Below are 22,203 nucleotides of genomic sequence, written 5' to 3' on the forward strand. Positions count from 1 at the left end.
TACTCTTCCATTGTCTTCTACAGGAATAGAGGTGAAGGAATGGCCGAAAATATGGAAATCAAGTATGCAAAATAAGTAGAGACTAAAGGGTTTGAGTGGAGGAATAAAGGTAAGAATAGCAAAAGTGGAGAAAGAAAAAAGAAAGTTTAGAAAAAGTATTTGAAAGACCGAAGCATCTATGAGACTGAAAAAAACTGATACAAGGAGTGCGCGTCTAAGCGGGCATCTGCACCCAAGGCAAGTGCAACATAAACAGAGAAACACTAGTACAAAAATGTAAGAGCCCATAGAAAGAAAGAAAGAAAGTTGTATTAACATCTTCAGAAGGCCTCATGGGCCTATGAGACAAAGTGCAATCAACAAAATATCACATACAAGCAGCCATGGGCTGAAGCAAAGGCCTCGATAAGACCCTTGCTGAGTGCTAAACTAAGCTAATGATCTCAAAAATTCAGAAGCACACTCTCAGAGCTCTCGGGAGACTCCAGTGGGTAGTGTGAAAGCTCCGAGGACATATCCAGGAGTCGTGGTATCTCTCCAATAGGAAACAAAGATGTCAGGGAAGCTGGGATGTGGCGTCACTATAGTGGCCCTCCTGATGCCAACGGCGGAGTCAAGCCCACAGGAGGTCCTGATGATGTACAGGGCTGCCGTGGCATAAAATCCATGATAGAGCGCCAGCGACGGTCAATATGTGAGGTCCGCCACGGTCTCGTAGTTGTGGCCCTGTGTGTCGGACAAGTGCCACAGCCGCACCTCTAGTCTGTTGAACGTAGAGGGAAGATCCCCAAGCCGGATATGTGCATCAGCACACTGAAAGTCTATCGTGTCTCCGACTCCAGGTCTCGAATATATGGGGCTCGCTGGTCCATGCTATCTAGCTGGAAAAACTCAGTAATCACAATCTGAGTGGAATCTGGCTAAGCACCTTGTTCTTGCATATGTGCCCTGAGGGACATTTAAGGGATGACCCCAAAAAAAAACATGGTAAGTAAAGGCTTATGAGGATAGAAGGCGATACAATTATGGGTTTCTTAAAGGATTAGGATGGAAGCAGCAAAAGTTGGTTGACAGTCGTCATGGAAGTCAACAGTTGCAACTGTATTTACTTGAGAGAAGTCAGGTGTCAGATGTCAAGGAGTTCTTCGGCGAATGCAGTGTTCCTGCCCCTTTTGCACAAAAGCACGATGCTGAGATATGTGTTACCACCTCATGCCAATCTTTGGTCAACTTGAAAGGACAAGTTGAGATCATCATTTGTGAGATTGCAGCCATGCGAAGCATTTTTGCAAGGCTTGGCCTGCAGGCATTTCTTATCTTTTCACGAATCAAGGTACCCACTAGCTGTATACTCCTCCAGACAAAACCTATATCTGTTACTCTGTTGAGACAAAGGACAGCTCTTTCAGTCTCAATGACCCACCCACTCCCCTAGCTGTTGGCGCCCACTTTTCAGGGTACTCTTGGTAGTAAGCTGAGACCTCAAAGGCTGGCTGCAAGAGAGCCATTTCAGCACCTCGCATATTGCTGTATTTGTATTTTCTCAATGTTAAAGAGACATTGGAAATCGGAGACATCAATTCTTCCAAATAGCTATTCCTCCTTTGTGTTCTTCATGCATCTCCGCCATGTTCAAGTGGTGGACAACTAAATTCAAGTGGGTGATGTCTCTAGGGCTGAAGGAGCAATTTCTTGATCCGGGACCCACCTCCATTGCAAAAGGCACCCCGATGATGAGTGAATCATAGGCAAAATGCTTCAAACTCAAGCCCATCCAGGTATACTCCAGCTTCATGCCATTGATAGAATCAGGACACTGTCAGTAGCTCGGCCGTCTACCAAATCAGGAAGGCACACTATTCCCACTTGAGCAATGGATGTGCTGCCCCATCGTAGGAGTCACTATAAGCCATCTAAGCTGGCATCATCCACATCCCCTCTCCAAAGCTGATTGTACATCGATGAATTACAAACTTTCTACGCAAAGCAAGGTCTAAATCATACAGTTTGATGGCAGCTATTTGCTTTACTGAAAAAAGGAATACAAAATGGTTGATTGGAGTTTCTGTATAATTAACAAGGCCATAAATAAATACTTCCTGTAAATAAAAGAGAATACTTTTGATGCCACAAGGCAGAAGAAGAGAAAAACTGCAGACTACTTCACCAAGGCCTACTCTCCATATTCAAGTTTCATTATCAAGAAATCCAGACTGGCAAGAAATTTGGCAGAGTTAAAAATGCATGAAAAATGAGAGAGAGGTATCCCCTGCTCGACAACAAATGCATGCTTGTTGACAGGTTGAAGGTATCCCGCCTAAAAAGGCCCAATGCATGAAATCATAGAATCCATGCTATCACCAACAGATGGCTTGAAGGATTCATGAAAAAACATCAATACACCCAGGATTCCTCACATTAAAGCAGTGCTAATAAAGCCTCCTTGGGCATACTTGAAGTCACCTTCAGCTCAGCAATCTGTTGCTCTTTGTTTGCAAGCTTTACAAGCATCGCGCCCTCTCTCCTTTTCGCGCTGAAAATCTAAAAATGCACAAAACTTGAAATGAGACATAATCCAGTGAAGACTAAGTATCATAAGCATAACCAGTCAATCAAGCATGTGCGATGTTGACTTTTCAAATTTCTGTTTCAGTGCTTTAAGCATGTATGCAACACTAGAACCCTTGAAAGGAGTGTGTCTATCTTTCTGCAAAAGCATCAGACCTACAGAAAATAACCAACATGCCATAACCACTATGACTACAAATCAAGTATCTAGGGTGTAGCACCAACATTTCCTAAAAGAGTCAAAATGAAAATCCAAACTAATCTGCAAATGGATATATGAGTTGCTAGGCTGCGAGTCACACTCTGCACATGCAGGCTTCCAAGACCCATTGGAATAGGGGAGCATGAATATGATCTTCTATATGGATAGTTTTAGGAAAATTTTGAAACAAATATTTCACAAATGACAGAAAAATGCTCAAAAGTGCAAATCACGTCTAGGATATGCCTCTCCTTCTGAAGGCCCAGATTCCATTAAACTTCATTAAGCACTACAGATTGTGTCCTCAACCACATTAATCATTCCTCCTCTTTTCTCCTACCATCAATTTATCCGTAACTCAGGTCTCCCACCCACTCATACCATCTTCCAAAACAGCAGATTCAGTCCTTTTCCTTTTTAAAACATTGTTTGATTATAGGAAATATGCAATTTTTGTCATTGCAGAAGATTTTTTACATTAAGAAACACGTGTTTTCAGATGCCTAAGGTACTACGAAAACCTAGATCAGTATTAGCACTGGGATGAACAGGGGTTCACCACTTCACTTTTGATGTCCTGGATCCACAGACTTCCAGATTGCAGGGAATTTAACTTGTCAATGAGTGACACACTGAATCCTGTCACCCTGCGTCAAGGAGCCTGCACGACCTTGAGTTGTCCATAGTGCAAGCAAATAAGACAACATATACAGCACACATCCAGGTTTCTTTGGATTCGGCTCTCGACAGGACCTCTTCATCGCAGTATGCTATTTCCTCCCCGAGACCTCACACTTTGCCAGAGATCTCCGTGAAGAGGCTGACCTCACCCTGCACAGCCCTACATCCGGACATCATGGATTTCCCGAGACACAGGGAAGTCCTCCGTGGTTGGGGACTTCAATGCGAGGACGGCTACACATCAAGTTTTACTTCTTGAATTTTGAAATGATTCTATTTTACTGCCGGATATTGATCTAGATGAGGCAGGCATATTCCAAGTATCTGTAGACAGGTCAGCCCCCATCACCCCTTACGGGCACGCTTTCTTCGACATGGACAGGATACATGACCTTATCATTTACAATGGTCTAGACCGATAGCGTTACTCGAGTGGATTCACTTGCTTGCCACGCGGGAGGGCTCTAGCGTTATTGACTACCTCATGGGATCCCTGCCTTCTCCCCACATATCATCGACTTCTATGTCTGCCCACCACCACTAGGAGCTGATGACACTTACCTTTTCTCACCACACAACACACACCATGACATCGTCCACACACACTACATATCATGACATCCACTTCGATCATAGCCTCTCCACTGAATACTCCACACGTCTCTCTACCTTACTCACAGATCTCAAGGACATCCCGCTCCTGGAAGATCAAACACTCTAATCATTGTCTCCCTTCATGAGGCCGCCTTGCACACTTCAGCACACATGACCTGCTCCACTGGATCGCCGACCCTTGGATCAGTACCCTACAATAGCTTGTATGTTGATGAGTGTAAGGCCTTACACCGTCAACTCATATTTGGACTAAGCATCATGTCGTACAGTTTCAAATGTGATGGCGAGTGAACAGTTTTGATACACTGTTTCGAGCGAGGTAGAGAAGATACGCGAGTGTCATCATCTAGTCCACCGGAAGAAGTAGGTGTTAGCTTCCCAAAATGAGGAGTTTATAATTATCCTATATAGCAACTACTCCAAGGACGTCTAGTGGAAGTTTCTCAAGAGACGATCCTCACAAACACCACACTCTGATGCACACACACTATACAACATTCCCCACCAGCCACCTCTTCGCCTCTCACGATTACCCAGTCCCACCTCTTGCACACTGCTCACGTAGCTCTCAAGCTACACAATAGCCGAGCCAAAGATCATGATGGACTACATACTAAATATATTGCATATAGACTACGTACTATGGCCCCAATCATGGAAACTATCAGCCAACCCAATATACGTGAGTCACTTGGCCAGAGAGCTTCCGACCCTACTGGGAGATGATATAGACCTGGTCCACGCCTCAGACAGCCTTGCTTCATTAGTACAGGACGCCGCTGCTTGATCCTCCCCTTCGTCCCGTGGGATCCACAGGGGCCCGAGATGGGAAGATGCCTCAAAACCGTTGGTTTGACAACAAGTGCAAAGAGGCGCAAGCACATCTCGCACGAGAACGAGCCCTGGGTCACTTGAAGCCATCTGAGGCTCACCGGATCTTTCGACGGCTGACACGCCGCAAGAGACGCCGGCCTTCCTCACATAGGATGGATAAGATCATCCGATCATAACAAGGCGGGGACCCCACTACTAGATGGGGCCTTCTCTCAAAAGGGAAGCTACCCATCCCCATCGCTGCTCCGGGCGTGTGGCACACCTATGCATGCTCACTATATGACATCCCGATGCAAGCAACACCAAACATGTCCTCTATGCCTAGACCCACTATCTATCACTTATTTACCACACAGAATGTACCGGTTGCACTTCGCCGACTCCACAACTGGAAAGCACAGGATCATGAGGGCCTACAGACAAAACATTTCGCACATGGGCAAGAGGTTCTAGCCTCGATTCTTGCACAGATGTTCAACCATGTTGTATGCCATGGCTTCCCAACGGCTTGGAGCACCACTACTATCGTATTGATACACAAAGCAAGAGACCCCATGGACATTGGGAACTACCGCACCCTCATGATTGGCCACATACTAGCCAAGATTTATGCATCGGTACTAGAGAGGAGATCAGCAGTCATACAGAGGCACGGGACAACAGGCAGGGCAGCCAGGATTCAGGAGGCAGCACTCTATACTAGATCACATCTTCACTCTAAGGGCTATCATTGAGGATACGAGGTTTGTACACCAGAAAGTCTACACATGCTTCGAAGATTTTCGGAAGGCCTTTGACACAGTCCCACGTTCCCGCATGATCGAGAGACTACAGGAGATGCAGATTCCAGAGGCGCTGATCTGGGGGGTGATGAGCCTATATAAGTGTCAGTCTGAGGCAGGGTTCGTGCCCCACGTCGTCTATCAGATTGGATCGAAAGCACGATCGGGGTGAAGCAGAGTTGCCCCCTCTCACCGACTCTCTTCGGACTTTACATCGATGAAATCACATCCTTCATCGACCACCTAGGAGGCAAGGGATCATTATTGACCGACCTCACGATACAGATATTGCTATACGCTATTGACATAGTCCTTATATCATCTTCTGCAGAAGGGCTGCAGAGACATCTAGATCCCCTAGAGGTGTTTTGCAGAGAGAGATACTTGACAGTCAACCTTGAAAAAACCAAGGTTATGGTCTTCAACACCTTACGAGCAGTGCTCCGCTGACTCGGCTTCACTTATCATGGCGAGCCAGTGGAGATAGTATTGTCCTACACATATTTGGGAGCAGTCTTCACAGGATCCCTCTTCACAATGACCCATGCAGCCCACGCACGACTTCCACGGGGATGGAATGCTTTGGCTCGACTAGAGCGACAATGCTTCTAGGATCCACCGACGAAGGACTTTCGGTTGCAAATGCCTATCCAAAATCTATTATTGTTGAGAATACTTCCATTTCCATGGCCACTTGTTCATGTATAACAAATTTCTTTTGGCATTGAAACTAGTAACTGTCAATAAGAAGCTATTTTTTCTTAGCATATTGTGCGTCTAGATGTCTAGATCCGTGGGTAGTAGTAGTTCATCTACACCAACTTTGTCTTTTGGATCTATTGCTAATGCTACTAATGTTTTATAATATTTGAATCAATTTCGAATGCAATTTTAAAAGTATAATTAAAAGCATCAACAGACATTTTGGGGTCACAAAAGGTCCCCCTAAAGCTTTTCTTCCACCTATTTAATCTATGCCGCTCCTTTTCTTCCACCTATGCACTCCTTTTATTTAACCTATGCTTGCAATCTATTGCTCTGATGAGCACAATTACAAAGCCGACATTTTTTTTTTAATGTGGAAAATCACATGCTCGTCAACTAATTCGATCTGCAACTTAAAATTTTACATTAATTGGACCTTGATCAAGGTAAGCATACTCTAACATAAAAATGTGTAACTCAGCATAACTAAGCTAACATGAATAAACTCACACGACTAAAGTAATATAGATCAAGTATTTAGCTTATGCTTTTCTTTTATTTAACATATTTCTTTTATTTAGCTATGCATATCTTTTATTTAACATACTTAACCTATGCATTTCTTTTATTAGACATATCTAACCTATGCATTTTTTTTTAAACCTATGCATTTTATGCATTTCTTTTATTTCTTTCATTTAATCTTGCACACTTCCAGGATCCAACGACGACGAAGGGTTGGCTTTTCGATACGCTAGTGCGGCTGACTGCCATGTATGCAACGCCCCTTTTGGGGATGTGATCTCTCGAAGCCAGAGTGGAGGGAATTTGAGTGGCTACAGGTGATCATGCGGCCCAGGATGATTTGGTATAAGCCCTCAGTTCCACATGAGATAGTACAGGCAGAGTGACACATCTTTCACACACTGACTTTCATCCACAGAGTTTGGGACTTACCTCAGTCGAGACTTCTGAGGCTAGCCCTGGAGTCATCCAAACGACTAGCAAAGGGCGGGGCAGACACATGGTATGCACGTATATCCACCTGGCTTGCCAGGCATGGTATCCAGATAGACATTTCAGTATAGCGTGGACGTGCCTCTTGAATTGATCCCACAAGATGAGATCAATCGTATCATACAGTTAGATCTCTTCCACACATATCCGACTTGGAGAGGGGACCAGGAGTTCCCCACCAGGATCGCGACCACTTCCTGAGAGTGTTGGAGGAGGGATTCATCATCAGACCCCAGTATTCGTCCCATCAGCTAAGGATTGAGGCAAGGAGAGCTGCAGGTATACCCAGATAGCAGAGGATTTGCATGCTATGTACGCTGGGGGTGGTTGAGACAGAGGAGCATTTTCTATGTATTTTCCCAACCTATTATGAGATACGGGGACGCTACCATTGTCTCTACCTGGAGGGGAGTGGCTTCGGTCCACTATCACGACTAATCCATTTCCATGACCAAGTCTGTATTGGGCTCTCTCTGATGGAGATGCGCCGGCACAAGGGAGACACTACTACGACGAATCAAAGAGCAGTAAGAGGCAACTAGACCGCAGGACATGGAGGCTGACCGGACACAACGACGTGTCACAGACTTCTATACATATAAGTCAACTCCAGGACACAATGGAGTAGAGGAGGAGCTAGCTGATATGAGGGTAGCCTGGATCAGCAGAGAGAGTGACGCGGTACCACAGAGAGAGGCACGCAGAGATCACGCACAACACTAAGAGTGCCTAGAGCACATTCTATTGAGGTTTGACCTATCACAGCACTCCTCAGGGAGGACCAACAGAGACAAGGGGTCACCCTAGACATAGGCTATAGCCCAAAGAGTTCAGAGATCAAGGAAACCGTGTCCCCCACCATAGCGTGAGACGGCTCGACAAACACATATACGAGACATTTTCACAGCTCACCAAAAAGCCATCACTGTGTCGGGCTTCAGTTTCTTAACCCCACCTCCGTGGTCAACTTGATTCAGCTTGTGCTTGACTGGTGTTTGACTAACTATGATTTTGCTAGCATAGATTAGTATTCAGCAAGGGCCCTAGTGCACCCTTTGCTCCAACCCCACTGAGGCTTGTATGAGTCTACTTTTTTTATGTACTTTGTCCCATAGGCCCGTGAGGCCTCCCGCGGACGTTAATACATCTTTCTTTCTTTCTTTCTTCCTTTCTTCTCTCTCCCGAGGAAGTTAATCTCTCTCTATGTACTTTGTCCCATAGGCCTGTGAGGCCTCCCGCGCACGTTAATACTTTTTTTTTTCTTTGTTTGTCCCATAGGGCCGTGAGGCCTCCCGCGGGTGTTTTACATCTTTCTTTCTTTCTTGCTTCTTTGTTTTGTCCCATAGGCCCGCGAGGCCTCCCACAGACGTTAATATCTCTCTCTCTCTCTCTCTCTCTCTCTCTCTCTCGCACGCGGATGGGGGCTCCTATCGGAGAGGAAGCCGCCTATCCCCATCACAGACCCGGGTTTTTGGCACACATACGCATGCTCTCTCTATGATGTTCCGATGCAGGCACCACCTGATATGTCTACGATGCCCAGAACCACCACTTGTCACTTGTTCACTGCACAGAATGTGCGGGCGGCACTCCATCGACTACATAACCGGAGAGCACAGGATCATGAGGGGCTACGGACGGCATGCCTCACTCATGTTACACACTATTTGGCTTTTCTGGCCTGACTTGATATGATGTACTACATTAGTATTTCAGTTTGTGTGTTTTCTAGTACTCAGCGAGGGCCTTAGCAAGCCCTTCGCTCCAGCCCACAGTGGCTTGTATGAGTTTATATTGATTCCGCACTTTTGTCCCATAGGCCCGCGAGGCCTCCCACGGACGTTTATATATCTTTCTTTTTTCTTTTCTTCTCTCTCTCTCTCTCTCTCTCTCTCTCTCTCTCTCTCTCTCTCTCTCTCCCCCCCCCCCCATTTTAAGGTTGTGGGCCTTCCTAGTCCCCCTATTTTAGGTCGTTGGCCTTCCTAGGCCCTCCATTTCAGGTCGCGGACTGGTCGCAAGTAGCTCCAAGGCACGCTCCAAAGACAGCGCGGGGCAGCAGCTTCTTAAAGAGGGTCGCCACAGGCAACATACAAGTCGGCACCAGCAGTTCGTGCCTCCTACACATCAAAAACTTTAAGGGAGGGGGTCGCACATAGCAGTAGCAGCAGACCTTAAGTCCGTGGGGACCCATCTCGGGGGTTACTACAACGGGAGAGGGGTTTTCCAGGCTGTCATGCAGACACCCGAGATGCCCAAGATCAAGGCTTTCACTCATGTGAATCCCTTGTATTCATTTGTTGCAGGTTTTGCCTCGATCCGCGAAAAACATATCAGAGAACGAAGTCCCCTCGGATCCACAAGAACGTGTGTACTATTTAGATCTTGAAGTCCGAGAACTCAAACTTCAGCTTGCATCTCTTAAAAGGAAAGTCCATGATCTAGAGGGGAATCGAAATTAAGAAGTCATAAAGGAGAAGTCACATGCACCAGGGTCAAGCGTAGGTGGCAGTGACAACTAGCTACCTAGTCAGCAAATTGCAGCCATAGTTTTTTCCGGATTCAGGAGCCTTCACAAGGATGTCGTACAGATTAGAAAATAGGAGCCAAGCAATAATATAAGGTACGCATCCCGATTTTTTTCCCCCCAAAAAAGTCACATACGGAAATCCGTACGGAGGTCCGTACGTACGGCCGTACGGAATCCGTACAAAAAAAGGACCGTACGCGTACGGATGCAACAGTGATTGCAGCATATCTGGCAAGCTTTGGGGGTTCCCAAGGGCAGCACACAGTGTGGACAGAGGGCAAGAGGGGAACCCTGCATACACAGCACCAAAGCCTTCTTGAAATCGCCCAAAAGGGCCTGGTTTTATAGGCAAGGGCCAGCAGCCTGATCGGCAAAAACCGACCAGCCAGTCGGTTGTGCTAGCCCAAGGTTGGCTGGTTCCCAGCCCTATATAAGGGGCCTTCAGCCCCACTTTTCACTCACTCGGCCTTCCTCAGTTCAAGACTCAACTCCCAACCTCCAGCAGCACTTCAGCCAGCATATGTGCGAGATTTGGGTGTCCTATTTCAGCATAATCTCTACAACTCTGTTGGACAGGTTTGGGTGTTAGATTTGTTACAACTCTACACGGCACAGACTTGGGGGGGGAGGGACCAAGATCCAGTTCTATCGCGACTATTTCCTTAGGATATCAGAGAACAGACTGATAATCAGACCCTCATACCTCGAGCCCACATGCACTGAGGATTGCCATTGGACAGATGAGAGTCTCGTCCCATCAACTGGGGATAGAGGCAAGTAGAGCTGCCAGCATACCAAGACAGCAGCGGATATGCAAACTTTGCATATTGGGAGAGGTGGAGACAAAGGAGTATGCTCTATGCATATGTCCACCATATTATGAGATCAAGGGCAATACTACTGCCTATATCAGGAGGGGCTTGGGTTTGGACCACTCTCTCGCCTGATCCATTTCCACGACCAGGTCTATGTCAGTCTTTATCTAATGGGGGATGCGACAACATAGAGAGACTCTTCTAAAACAGATTAGACAGCCTCAGCCCAGCCACATGTCATATTTTTATGCCCTTGAGTCAGCCCTGGGGCACAGCGAAGTGGAGGAGGAGGAGATAGAGGGCAAAGTGGACTGGGAGGAGGACACGGCATGGAGCGGTGGAGCAAAGAGCTGCTAGACCACGCACCATAAAGGTCCAGCCTATCACAGCCTTACTTCGAGGTTAGCGCCAGAGTGGAGGGGTCACTCTTGACATGGCGCGCCCAATACATAAGTCTCGGAGAGAACCCCCCCTGCCATTTCGAGACACCGCGTGACAGACACAGCTCCGAGACATCCTCGCATCTCATAGGAGAGCCACCATGGCACCTAGATATGTCTTTTGAGTTTCTGAGTTTCCTATGTGTATCAGTTTTGAGTTATAATTTTCTTAGCACTCTACAGGGGCCTTAGCGAACCCCTTGCTTCAGCCCATAGTGGCTTGTATGAGTCATTCAGCGAGTGTACTATGTCTCATAGGCCCAAGAGGCCTCTATCACAAAGTTCTTTCAGCCATATCACCTGGACTCCCTCGAGACGAGACCTCGACATGATCGGGACCCAGAGCTAGTGACTCGACAGCTCAAACAGAGGACGGGCGCGCAGATTACACTTGGGGATATTCCCTCCATGTTTTGCGTCAGAGCACGGCCGGCAGGGGTTACTGTAGCCCTTGTTAGGCATAGAGCTATGACCAGGAGACGTCACAGGACCGCACCCTCGAGTGGTCAACAACACTCTATTGCTGACTTTATGCTTCTAGTGCCCCTGATGTCTTGATGATGATGATGATGATGATGATGATGATGTTGATGATGATGATGTGATTGATATGTAGTCGACCACCAACATGACTATGTTGTACTCAGTACTTAGTACTACCATTTTGCTTTTTTTTGCATCCTGCATTGGTGTGGATGCTCGTTTAGTAGCTCCACCCTCACAGCTCGCTTGTATCAAGATTTTCACAATATCATAGACCCATCAGTCTTCCGAAGACTTTAATAAACTCCCTCTTCCCTCCTCTTCTTCCCCTCCCCTAGTCCCTACCCAGCTTCTTTCCACCTCTCCCCACCGACCCTCCCTTTCAGCCCCTTCCTCCACTAGTGTAGGCTCTTCTTCGGTCCCTGACTCCCTACTTCCTTCTACCGGATCTCTCTCTTCAAGACCTCCATTTTCTGCACCCCTCCTTTACTCACCTTCTTACCCTCTTACCCCCTCATCCTTGTACCCCCTCTCCCCTTCACCCTCCACAGCGGAAGCAGTCCTGGCAGATAATCTGCGCTTGAGAGATTTAGTTATGCAGTGCATGGAGACTTACAGACTTCAGGGCGCTGCGATTCAGTCTCTCACAGCACAGATACACACACTGACTGATCAGCTATCGACAGTTGAGAGTCATAGATCTGATCAGGACTCCCATATTCGCCAGCTTCATACCAGAGATATTGATCGGGACATCCAGTTACGGACACATGCTGAGCGCATAGTGCAGCTGGAGGCACGCATTTAGGAGCATGTTGTGGCATGCGATGATCGCCTCCAGCAGCTGCATGTAGCTCCTCCAGCTAGTGCAGCAGTTGAGGAGAGGTTGGCCACACTGCAGACAGAGGTACAGAAGACCTCAGAGTGGGTGGACGTTGTGCGTAGAGCCCCACAGGCCCAGCAGACCACAGTCTCTGAGACTATTGCCGAGAGTCAGCGGCGAGCTCAGAAGGCCCTCAACATCCGCATCCGCGGAGTTGAGCGATCAGATACGAGATCAGCCATGGATCAGGCGACAGACTTCATATATGGGACACTCGGAGTTCAGGATCATGGCATAGTAGCTGCATATCGAGTGGGCCGGGATCCAGCACGGCACCAGCCACTTATCATCAGATTCAGAGATGCTGAGGCCCGTCTCGCAGTATTACGAAGGAGATCCAGATTGAGGGACCATCCACAGATTCACATGGATGAGGACCTTACAGCTCTTCAGTGGGAGGAGCATAGACGTCTCATTGCACAAAGGGATGTTGCCCGTCGTGAGGGCAAGTGGGCCGTGATCAGAGAGGGCAGACTTTTGATAGGAGCTATGCGATCTAGACCGGCTGGAGCCCACAGTTGACGACACGAGGCCTATGGGACACGTAGCCTGCCAGATAGCTTGAGTTTCGCAGTTTGGAACTGTAATGGTTCCCTCACAGCTCAGCCTGGCAACTTGCGAGAGGCCTTTTTTTATCAGGACATCGTCTTCTTTACAGAGACCCATGAGAGCCCATAGAGAGGCTTGCCGCAGGTGACAGGGTATGCCTGGGAGTCTGTCTTTCGACAGCAGACTAGACGATCAGGAGGAGTCAGAGGATCTGGCGGTGTGGCAGTTCTTTATAGAGAGCATCTCAGATCGATACTCACAGTCATGAGGAGAGACCATCGGGCCAGATATCTTTGGGTACGGATCAGGAGACCCCCCCTGAGAGACTTGTTTATTGCAGTATGCTACTTTCCCCCGAGACAATCTCGTTATGCCTCAGATGGACCAGGACAGTCACCTTTTGAGGATTTGTCAGCCGATGTATTGGAGTACTCACGCCGCGGAGAGGTCATCCTTTTAGGAGACTTCAACGCGAGGACATCAGACAGACAGGCAGAGATTTTAGACTTTGCTGAGGATCCAGTCTTAGTTCCAGCTGCCCCAGATGAGAGTTTTCCACGCTTATCTTCAGATAGAGGGGTAGAGGTGACAGATCAGGGACATCGCCTATTGGAGCTTCTCTCATCGCACGGCATGGTCATTTATAATGGACTTCGACAGTGGCCGCATTCATCCACAGCCACATGTTTTCCCTTCGCGGGTGGTGATACGAGCGTCATTGATTACGTCTTGGGTCCCCCGACTTTAATCCCTTTTGTACATAACCTCACAGTCGACCCTTTTATGCCTTCAGCCGATCATGCACGTCTGCACTTTATTCTTACCCAGATTCCTCATGCCCCCCCTTCTAGACATCATGAGCTTCAGCCATACTATGAAGTTTATTTTGACCACCAGTTTGATGATATTTATAGCCAGCACCTGAGTAGTCTTCTCCGTCCGCACCTTCTTGATGCCCTACCCTTCACACAGGATCGGTGGGACCTTGTACATACCTCCATCATCTCGGCAGCCCACAAGTCCTTCCCCGTCACTTGCCACACATCCAGTCCTCCACCAGTCGGTCTTGTGCCTTGTAATGGATGGTATGATGAGGAGTGTAAAGAACTCCGCAGGAAGCTTCGCCTTGAGACACAGGAGAAGTCTCCCCTCCTCATTGAGACCAAGAAGAGTTACAAGCGTTTGGTGCGACGCAAAAAGTGCCAATTTCTAGCCCGGAATGAGGAGGAGCTGAGAAGTTTACTTTTCAGCTGTGATTCCAAGGAATTATGGAAGAAATTCCTTCGCTTGAAATCTCAAACTCCTCTTACGGACCCGCAGGTTTGGCTTGCCTATACTTCCACTTTATATGATATTCCAGACCAGCCACAGATCGACTTATCCCATGTGCCTAGACCCACCTCCTCTGCCTTATTCTCATCCAATAGTGTCCGGGCAGCAGCTCATCGTTTGAAGACTGGGAGAGCTAAGGACCATGATGGATTGCAAGCGGAGTATGTAATCCATGGGATTGATGCCTTAGCTATAGTCCTCTCCCGTCTTTTTAACGAGTCCATTTGTACAGGTCTTCCACCTAGTTGGCTAGAAAATACTATAGTACCCATACACAAGTCGGGGGATCCTTTGGAGGCGTCGAACTACAGGACCATTATGATTGGCCATGTCATGGCCAAGATTTATGCGACCATTCTAGAAGGACATATAAATGACCATGCCGAGGCGACAAGCATGAGAGCTAGAGGGCAGGCAGGATTTCGTGCAGAGCACTCGACTCTAGATCATATCTTCACACTCAGGGCTTTGATTGAGGAGGCGAAGTCACGTAAGCAACGGCTCTATTGTTGCTTCGTGGACTTCAGAAAGGCATTTGACACTGTGCCGCGTTTCAGACTCTTCCAGCGACTTCGTGACTTGGGATTCAATGGGGAGATTCAATGGTCGATCATGGCCTTGTATGAGAGAGTCACAGGTAGAGTCAGGACACGGGAAGGGCTGTCAGGGGAAGTACGCAGTACGATAGGGGTGAAGCAGGGGTGTCCTTTGTCTCCAACACTCTTTGGTCTCTATATCGATGAGTTAGAGATGTACATACAGACGATGGGTGGTACAGGTTCTTTACTGGCAGGATCCACAATACCGATTCTCCTCTATGCAGATGACGTGGTTCTTATTTCTTCCTCCCAGCAGGGTTTACAGGCACATCTCCATGCACTCCACAGCTTTTGTCAGGACAGAGGGTTGTCTGTAAACCTTGGGAGGACCAAAGTCATGGTCTTCAACACGTCATACCAGGTTTATAGGAGAGGCGAGTTCTCTTTCACATTTGATGGGCAGGAGGTGGAGCTAGTCAGGGAGTATACATATTTGGGTGCCACATTTAGAGGTCCAGTCTTCACCATGACGCATGCAGCACGAGATAGGATCAGTAGAGGGTATGCCGCCTTGGCTCTTCTCGAGAGGCAGTGTGCACAGTCACATTTTCAGCATCCCGACACGAAGTCCTTACTTTTCGATACGCTAGTGAGACCTGCAGCCATGTATGCTAGCCCCTTTTGGGCAGGAGATCTCAGTGTTGCAGATTGGAGACGAGTAGAGAGGTTACAGATCATCATGTTCTCCAGATTGATCAGAGCGAAGCCCACGGTACCGCATCACCAGATTACGTTCGCAGAGTTCGGAGCTACACCCCTAGCGCTAGATGCAGCATTTCAGTCAGTTACATACTTGCATAGGATCAGGGCGCTCGGAGACTCAGCAGCAAGCAGAGCACGATTACCGTGGCTAGCACTGACATCCTCGCAGATGTTAGCGGAGAGAGGTCATACTTTTTGTTGGTACCACACACTCTCCACATGGCTCACCTCGCTGGGCTTGGATATGGATAGGCTGCCACCATTTCGATACAGCATAGATGTTGGGATATCTCAAGGTGTATGCCTCAGGCACACCTTATGTTTCTATGTGTGAGTGCTAGAGGCACAGTTAGGTGCCCACAAGCACAGTTAGGTGGTGGAAAAGCCACATAGGATGATTGAGTGAATCTAGGAGCAGATTGAGGAGATGATTGAGGAGCTTTGAGGTCATCAGTGATGTCAGTGACCTTGTATGAGGTGCCTACTTAAGGACCTCTTTCTTCTTCATTCTATAAGCAAGTATTCTGAGTTTGTGTCCACTCTACTCTTTCTTTTCAGTATTCCAACATGGTATCAGAGCCCTTTGATCCCCCTTGAGCCCATTTCTGCCACATCATCATCTTCTTCTTCATCTTCTTCTTCTCCATTTTCCTCTTTCTTCCCAAAATCTTTGAGAGCTTGGTTCTCCATCTACAAACAGCCATTGCCCAAACCCTCTGAGCTGGAAACTCCTCTAGTATGGGCGAACTTCCACCTGCAAGCAATTGAAGAAAAAACGTCTGTGGTGACTGCCATTCTCCAAACAGCGAATTTCTTCTGTTGCTCAATACTCCCTGCATACTCCGCCATTGCCTGAGCCCTCTTAGGAGTAGATGGGCGACCTCAAGACGAAGATTTTGAGCCATTTTTCAGGTCATTTGGTTCAGTAACGAGGGAGAAATCGTCAAAACTCAGTTTCAGCCTGTAGCAACTCTCCCGGGCAAAAGTGCGCACCATTTCGTCCAACCTCTGTGCTGGACCTTCTCTGGTATATGAGCTTTCTTTTGCTTCAGAAAGCCCTCTTTTCCTTGCTTTGAAGAGTGAGCTACAAGCCCTCCAAGTTCAGCTTTTCAGTTTTGACAGTTTTGGACAAGTTTTTGAAGATGATGCTACATAAAATGCTACTCTAGCATTTCTGGTTTTTTGAAGCTTTCAATAACTTCAGTACAAGTGTGGATTTAGTTTTGTTTTGACTTGCTAGACCTGGTTTTGATTGGAAAATGTTTATTTCATCCACTTCTATGAAGCATGTAAGAAGAAGCATCATTGTTTGAAATCTAGTCACTACTATTTGCTACATTAAGTGCTCATATTTTGGAAGTCTTTCAGTTATTTTTGCCTTGTAAGAGAGATAGACACTGCCCAATATCTGGGTTAGACCCTCTCATGGCTACCATATATAATCTTGAGAAGTTCAATGGAAAGGGGTTCCATACATGGCAAATGAAGGTAAAATTTGCATTAATGCGGGAGAACTTATGGGGACTTGTCAAATCTACTCCTACCGCTTCTTCTACGGCCTCAAATGCTGGGGAATCTTCAGCTCCGACACGACCGGCAAGAGATCCAGCAAGAGAAGAAAAAGCATATGGTATAATTGCTTTAGCTTTGGGTGATGATTACATACATCATATATCTGACTTGGAGTCTCCATCGGAAGCATGGCAGAAGCTAGATTTGATTTTTGGTGCAAGCTCTCATATTTCTAAACTATCACTTAAAATCTCTTTCTTTGAATTAAAGATGGCAAGTGATACTACTTTAGCTGCCCATGTCAACTATATGCGGAGTCTTATGACTCAGTTAGCTTCTATCAACTCTCCTATCACCCCTGATGATGCTATGGCAGTACTACTTAAGAGTATGCCTGAAAGCTTTGATCACATTGTAAGCACTTTGAAGAATCTTCCCAATCCAAACCTTGAAGGCATTATCTCAGCTCTCCAAGAAGAAGAAAGACACATGGAGTTAAGGAAAGGCAATGACACTGCTTATGTTATGAAATTCCAGAAGGGCAAGTACTCTCCTTGCAATCACTGTGGAAAGACAAATCACCTTTCAAAGGACTGCTTCAAAGTTAATCCATGTAAGCACTGTGGCAAAAACAACCATAGTGAGAAGTTCTGCAGAGCCAAAGCAAAGACAGAAAATGCAAATCTACTTACAGTTAATGAGCCTCCACAAGATGAGGCATCCTTTGAAGATTATGCATTTTAAATTATCTCTATGTATGCTCCAGATCACTCTTTTTATGTCAAGGTACTCAGCCTGGATAGTCCTCCAAAATGAATGAAAATAAATTATTGTGTGTTGTGTTTTGTGAACACCTCTGGTCACCTTATGATGTAGGCCATGTGTATGTTTGTTCCATGGTACCTCCTACAGACATTGTGTGCATGTACATGTAGGAGAGATAACCATTGGAAGGTCTGTTTGTATCCCTTTCTGTTTACCTTACACCCAAGGAAACCCTTGCTAGCATGAGAACCTAGCCATAGATTTATCCTTGACCACCATGAGATGGCATGAGAAACTATGAGACTAGATGTATCCTTGACATAGCCTGAGGCATCTCCTTGGGGGGGGGTTTGTTGGGATATCTCAAGGTGTATGCCTCAGGCACACCTTATGTTTCTATGTGTGAGTGCTAGAGGCACAGTTAGGTGCCCACAAGCACAGTTAGGTGGTGGAAAAGCCACATAGGATGATTGAGTGAATCTAGGAGCAGATTGAGGAGATGATTGAGGAGCTTTGAGGTCATCAGTGATGTCAGTGACCTTGTATGAGGTGCCTACTTAAGGACCTCTTTCTTCTTCATTCTATAAGCAAGTATTTTGAGTTTGTGTCCACTCTACTCTTTCTTTTCAGTATTCCAACAATAGATGCCCCTCGCCTCCCTCTCACTCGACATGAGCTCAGCCAGGTTATCAGGGCAGATTTGTTGCAGCTACACACGTTTCGCACTTGGGTTCATCCCACGGAGCTTCCTACGAAGATGGCCACATATCGTGACCATTTTCTCAGGATTTCAGAGGATGGCTTCATCATATCCCCAGGATATATCGGCGTTCATATGTCGCACTCACTCAGGATTGCCTTGGGCCAGCTCAGGGTATCTTCCCACAGATTAGACGTTGAGGCCGGCAGGATGCGTCGTACAGCTACCGGACATAGACCCAGGCGAGAGACTAGGATATGCCCTTGTTGCACTATGGGGGAGGTGGAGACTGAGGAGCACTTTGTTTGCAGATGCCCTTTATATTATGAGATCCGTGGCAGATTTCACTGTTTATTTGGGCACGGATTTGGACCTCTCTCTCGGATTATGGAGTATGAGGATCAGTATTGCTTAGCGTTGTTCATCAGGGAGATCACCAGATACAGAGAGAGATTCCTCAGAGAGCACCGTCGCATCCCTGCCAGAGACCTGGTTATTCATGAGGAGCAGGACGAGGCGCAGGACCATGAGCACAGAGATAGCCCATCTTGCCAGAGAGCACCGATGGTTCCACCCCGAGGATGTACATATGACATGATCCGGCAGCACCGCAGGATGATCTTACACAGAGGCCGTACCCGTCACTTTATTTCTAGACGACGGAGGATGATGGCAGATTTTCGGAGGAGATTGCTCCATGGAGACTTGGCACCGCCAGCAGCCCATTTGACACTTGCCCAAATCTTCACACTCATGGCAGGAGGCATGGTCGATGGCCATGACGTCCATCATTTCTTTGGATCACAGACCCCTTAGGGAAGACGATGTTCCTCATATTTCATATTTTACATTTTGTATCTAGGCATTTTTGGTACTCTATTTCATTTCATTTTGTATCTAGGATTTTTGTAGCCATTTTTGGCATCTTAGCGGTATTACGATGAGGCCACCTAGTTGGCGCATCGTTGATGATGTATTTTCCTTTCGGATGATTTTGTGTCCCATAGGCCATGTATGGCCTTCCGTGGACCTTTAATAAAATTTCTTTCTTTCTTTCTTTCTTTCTCTCTCTCTCTCTCTCTCTCTCTCTCTCTCTCTCTCTCACTACTATGTAGGCACTCTAAAATAATGAGGGTTGCTTTTTGCACTCCTTGGGAGCTGCCATGTGCCCTCCCTAAAGCAGATGTACTAGAGCTATCCCATAGACCTTTTGGTCTCCAGTGGACGTTAATAGACTCTCTCTCTCTCTCTCTCTCTCTCTCTCTCTCTCTCTATATATATATATATATATCCGTCATACTATCCCTTCTGCTACTCTAGCCCCCTTCTTCCCCTTTCAGATCTGCACAGTGAAGCTGAGTTTCTACAGAGATTACTGTCTTCATATTTCGGAGGAAGGATTCATCACACCACCGGGGTACACTGAGCTTCATATGCCTCACTCACTACGGATCTCCATCGGACAGTTTCGGGTATCATCACACCGCCTCCGCATAGAGAGCGGCAGAGCAGAGGGGATTCCTAGGGAGCATCGCTTATGCATATTGTGCGACTCTCAGGAGGTTGAGTCGGAGGAGCATTTTATTTTTAGGTGCCCAGTGTACTACGAGATCCGAGGTCGCTACCACTGCCTCTTTAGAGACGGGTCCGGGCTCCTTTCCAGATTCCTCGCCTACCCAGATCAGAGATGCCTCGCGGCCTTCGTTCACGAGAAGGTCCGACACAGACAGTACTTACTCACGCGACAGGGCTTGGCCACATCATCAGACACCTTTCAGAGCAGGATCACAGAGTTCTTCCCATCGAGTGACATTGATCGTCCAATCTCTAGCCGCAAACGTGAAAGAGACCCCAACCCGACGATCGTAGCACGACACACGAGACATCGAGGGGACACACTGATCACTCTGGGGGACCTCCCGTCATTGTTTAGACCCGGGATACGTCCCATGGGAGTCATGGTGGCCCTGGTCTTGCGTCAAGCCTCGTCCAAGAGACCGAGACACACGGCACCCCTTAACTGGCGCCATCGTCCCATCACCGGCTATGCACCAGCCAGGGCGACATGACATACGGAGGATTCCGCTCCACTCCAGTCCTTTTCTTTTCATTGTTACATCCAGATGTATTTGATTATGTATGATCAGACTTAGGATTCAGCACGGGTGATGATGCTCGTTTCAGTAGCTCCACCCTTACTGTGATTTGTATCAGGTTTTCTTTCAGTCTCATAGACCCATCGGTCTTCCGAAGACTTTTCAGCTCTACGATACACCTTGTAGCCTGAACTTTTGATGGGTATGCTCTCTGCCTATTCAACACTACCACTGCACTGTGATTGTCACACAAGCTGTATGTTGAGGTCCATATATGATATCCCAATCCCTTTTCTGTCCTAAATCTTACAAGCACTTGCCCTATCAAGGACCTTTTCAATATAAAGAGAACTAAAACACCTATTATGAATGTCCCATTGTTGCTTTCCAGGGAAATCTGTTTGCCTAGTCAACCCACATCCTTTTTGGCCCTGCTAAGGGTCTTAGTAAAAGGTTGGGTTTTTGGGGGGTGGGGTGGGGAGATGGGAATCTGTGAGTAGTTGGTCAAGCTGACCTTTTTCTGGGGGGTGGGGTGGTGTGAAATTTCCCTTTTTTTAACAAAGGGAAATCTCACATTTTGAAACCATGAAGACTGGCATGCCATGTAATACAATATCTCCATAAATACCTGATCCTTTAATTGACCTTCTGAAGCTTGGGATTTTTGCAAAACTTGTAAAACCACCTTTGGATCTGCTCACAGCAACAAAAAATATCAAGAAACTTGACACAAAAGAGGAATATCTACTTTGAGCACTATCTCTGCTTGTTTTAACACTTCCATTTTAAGTCCTATCACTAGAAAAATAAATATTCCAACGTATTTATGCAATGTCCAACATCAAAATCCTATCCAAACTACAAGTTGAAACATCATTCATAGCTTAAAAGGACCATCCAAAGACCCTTACTTTAAGAGGGATATACAAAGTTCACCTGGAATTGTTCCAGAGGGAAGGATCGACTCATTTCGAAAAGCCTTTCGCCATCTTTCAAGGTCCAGATTTGCCATTTCAACTTGAGTCTGCATACACATAGATGGCACTAATCTCCTTTGGAAACTCAATGCAGTTAACCAACCACTCGGAAGAGGATGAACCACTTCGCTTATATGCCTTACAAAACCATGATTTCCTAAAATCAATAATGAAACAGTGTCATAAATCTTAGAAAGGAAACCAACCTGCAGAGAAGCAATTTTGTTGTCACGCTCTTCTAGACTACCAACAAAGCAATGAAACATATCATCACAGTCAGCATGAAAATCAGTCATGACACATACATGCAAAATAGGATGTGAATCTACATCTAAAAGAACCAAAGCCTTACATGATTAACTCCAAGGCCATAAGAGAGCAAATGCTTAATCTTGACCTTGTAAGATACATGGTTAAAT

General features: G+C 46.7%; 1 protein-coding gene across 1 annotated transcript in view; it reads right to left on the reverse strand.

Annotated features, from left to right (window-relative positions):
- The window catches only part of FIP37 (FKBP12 interacting protein 37), a 90,246-nt gene that overhangs the window by 38,390 nt on the left and 29,653 nt on the right, over positions 1-22,203 (reverse strand). Inside the window, exons 5-8 of the mRNA XM_087375820.1 lie at positions 21,991-22,027; positions 21,744-21,831; positions 21,436-21,500; positions 2,464-2,541 (exon numbers count right to left, since the gene is read on the reverse strand). Coding sequence (XP_087231946.1) covers positions 2,464-2,541; positions 21,436-21,500; positions 21,744-21,831; positions 21,991-22,027 — 268 coding nt within the window. The remainder of the gene's footprint in view (positions 1-2,463; positions 2,542-21,435; positions 21,501-21,743; positions 21,832-21,990; positions 22,028-22,203) is intronic.

Source organism: Dipteris shenzhenensis, chromosome 6 (genome assembly GCF_047967505.1).
Source record: "Dipteris shenzhenensis isolate YYH24624 ecotype China chromosome 6, Dip_SZ_1.0, whole genome shotgun sequence".
NCBI lineage: Eukaryota > Viridiplantae > Streptophyta > Polypodiopsida > Gleicheniales > Dipteridaceae > Dipteris > Dipteris shenzhenensis.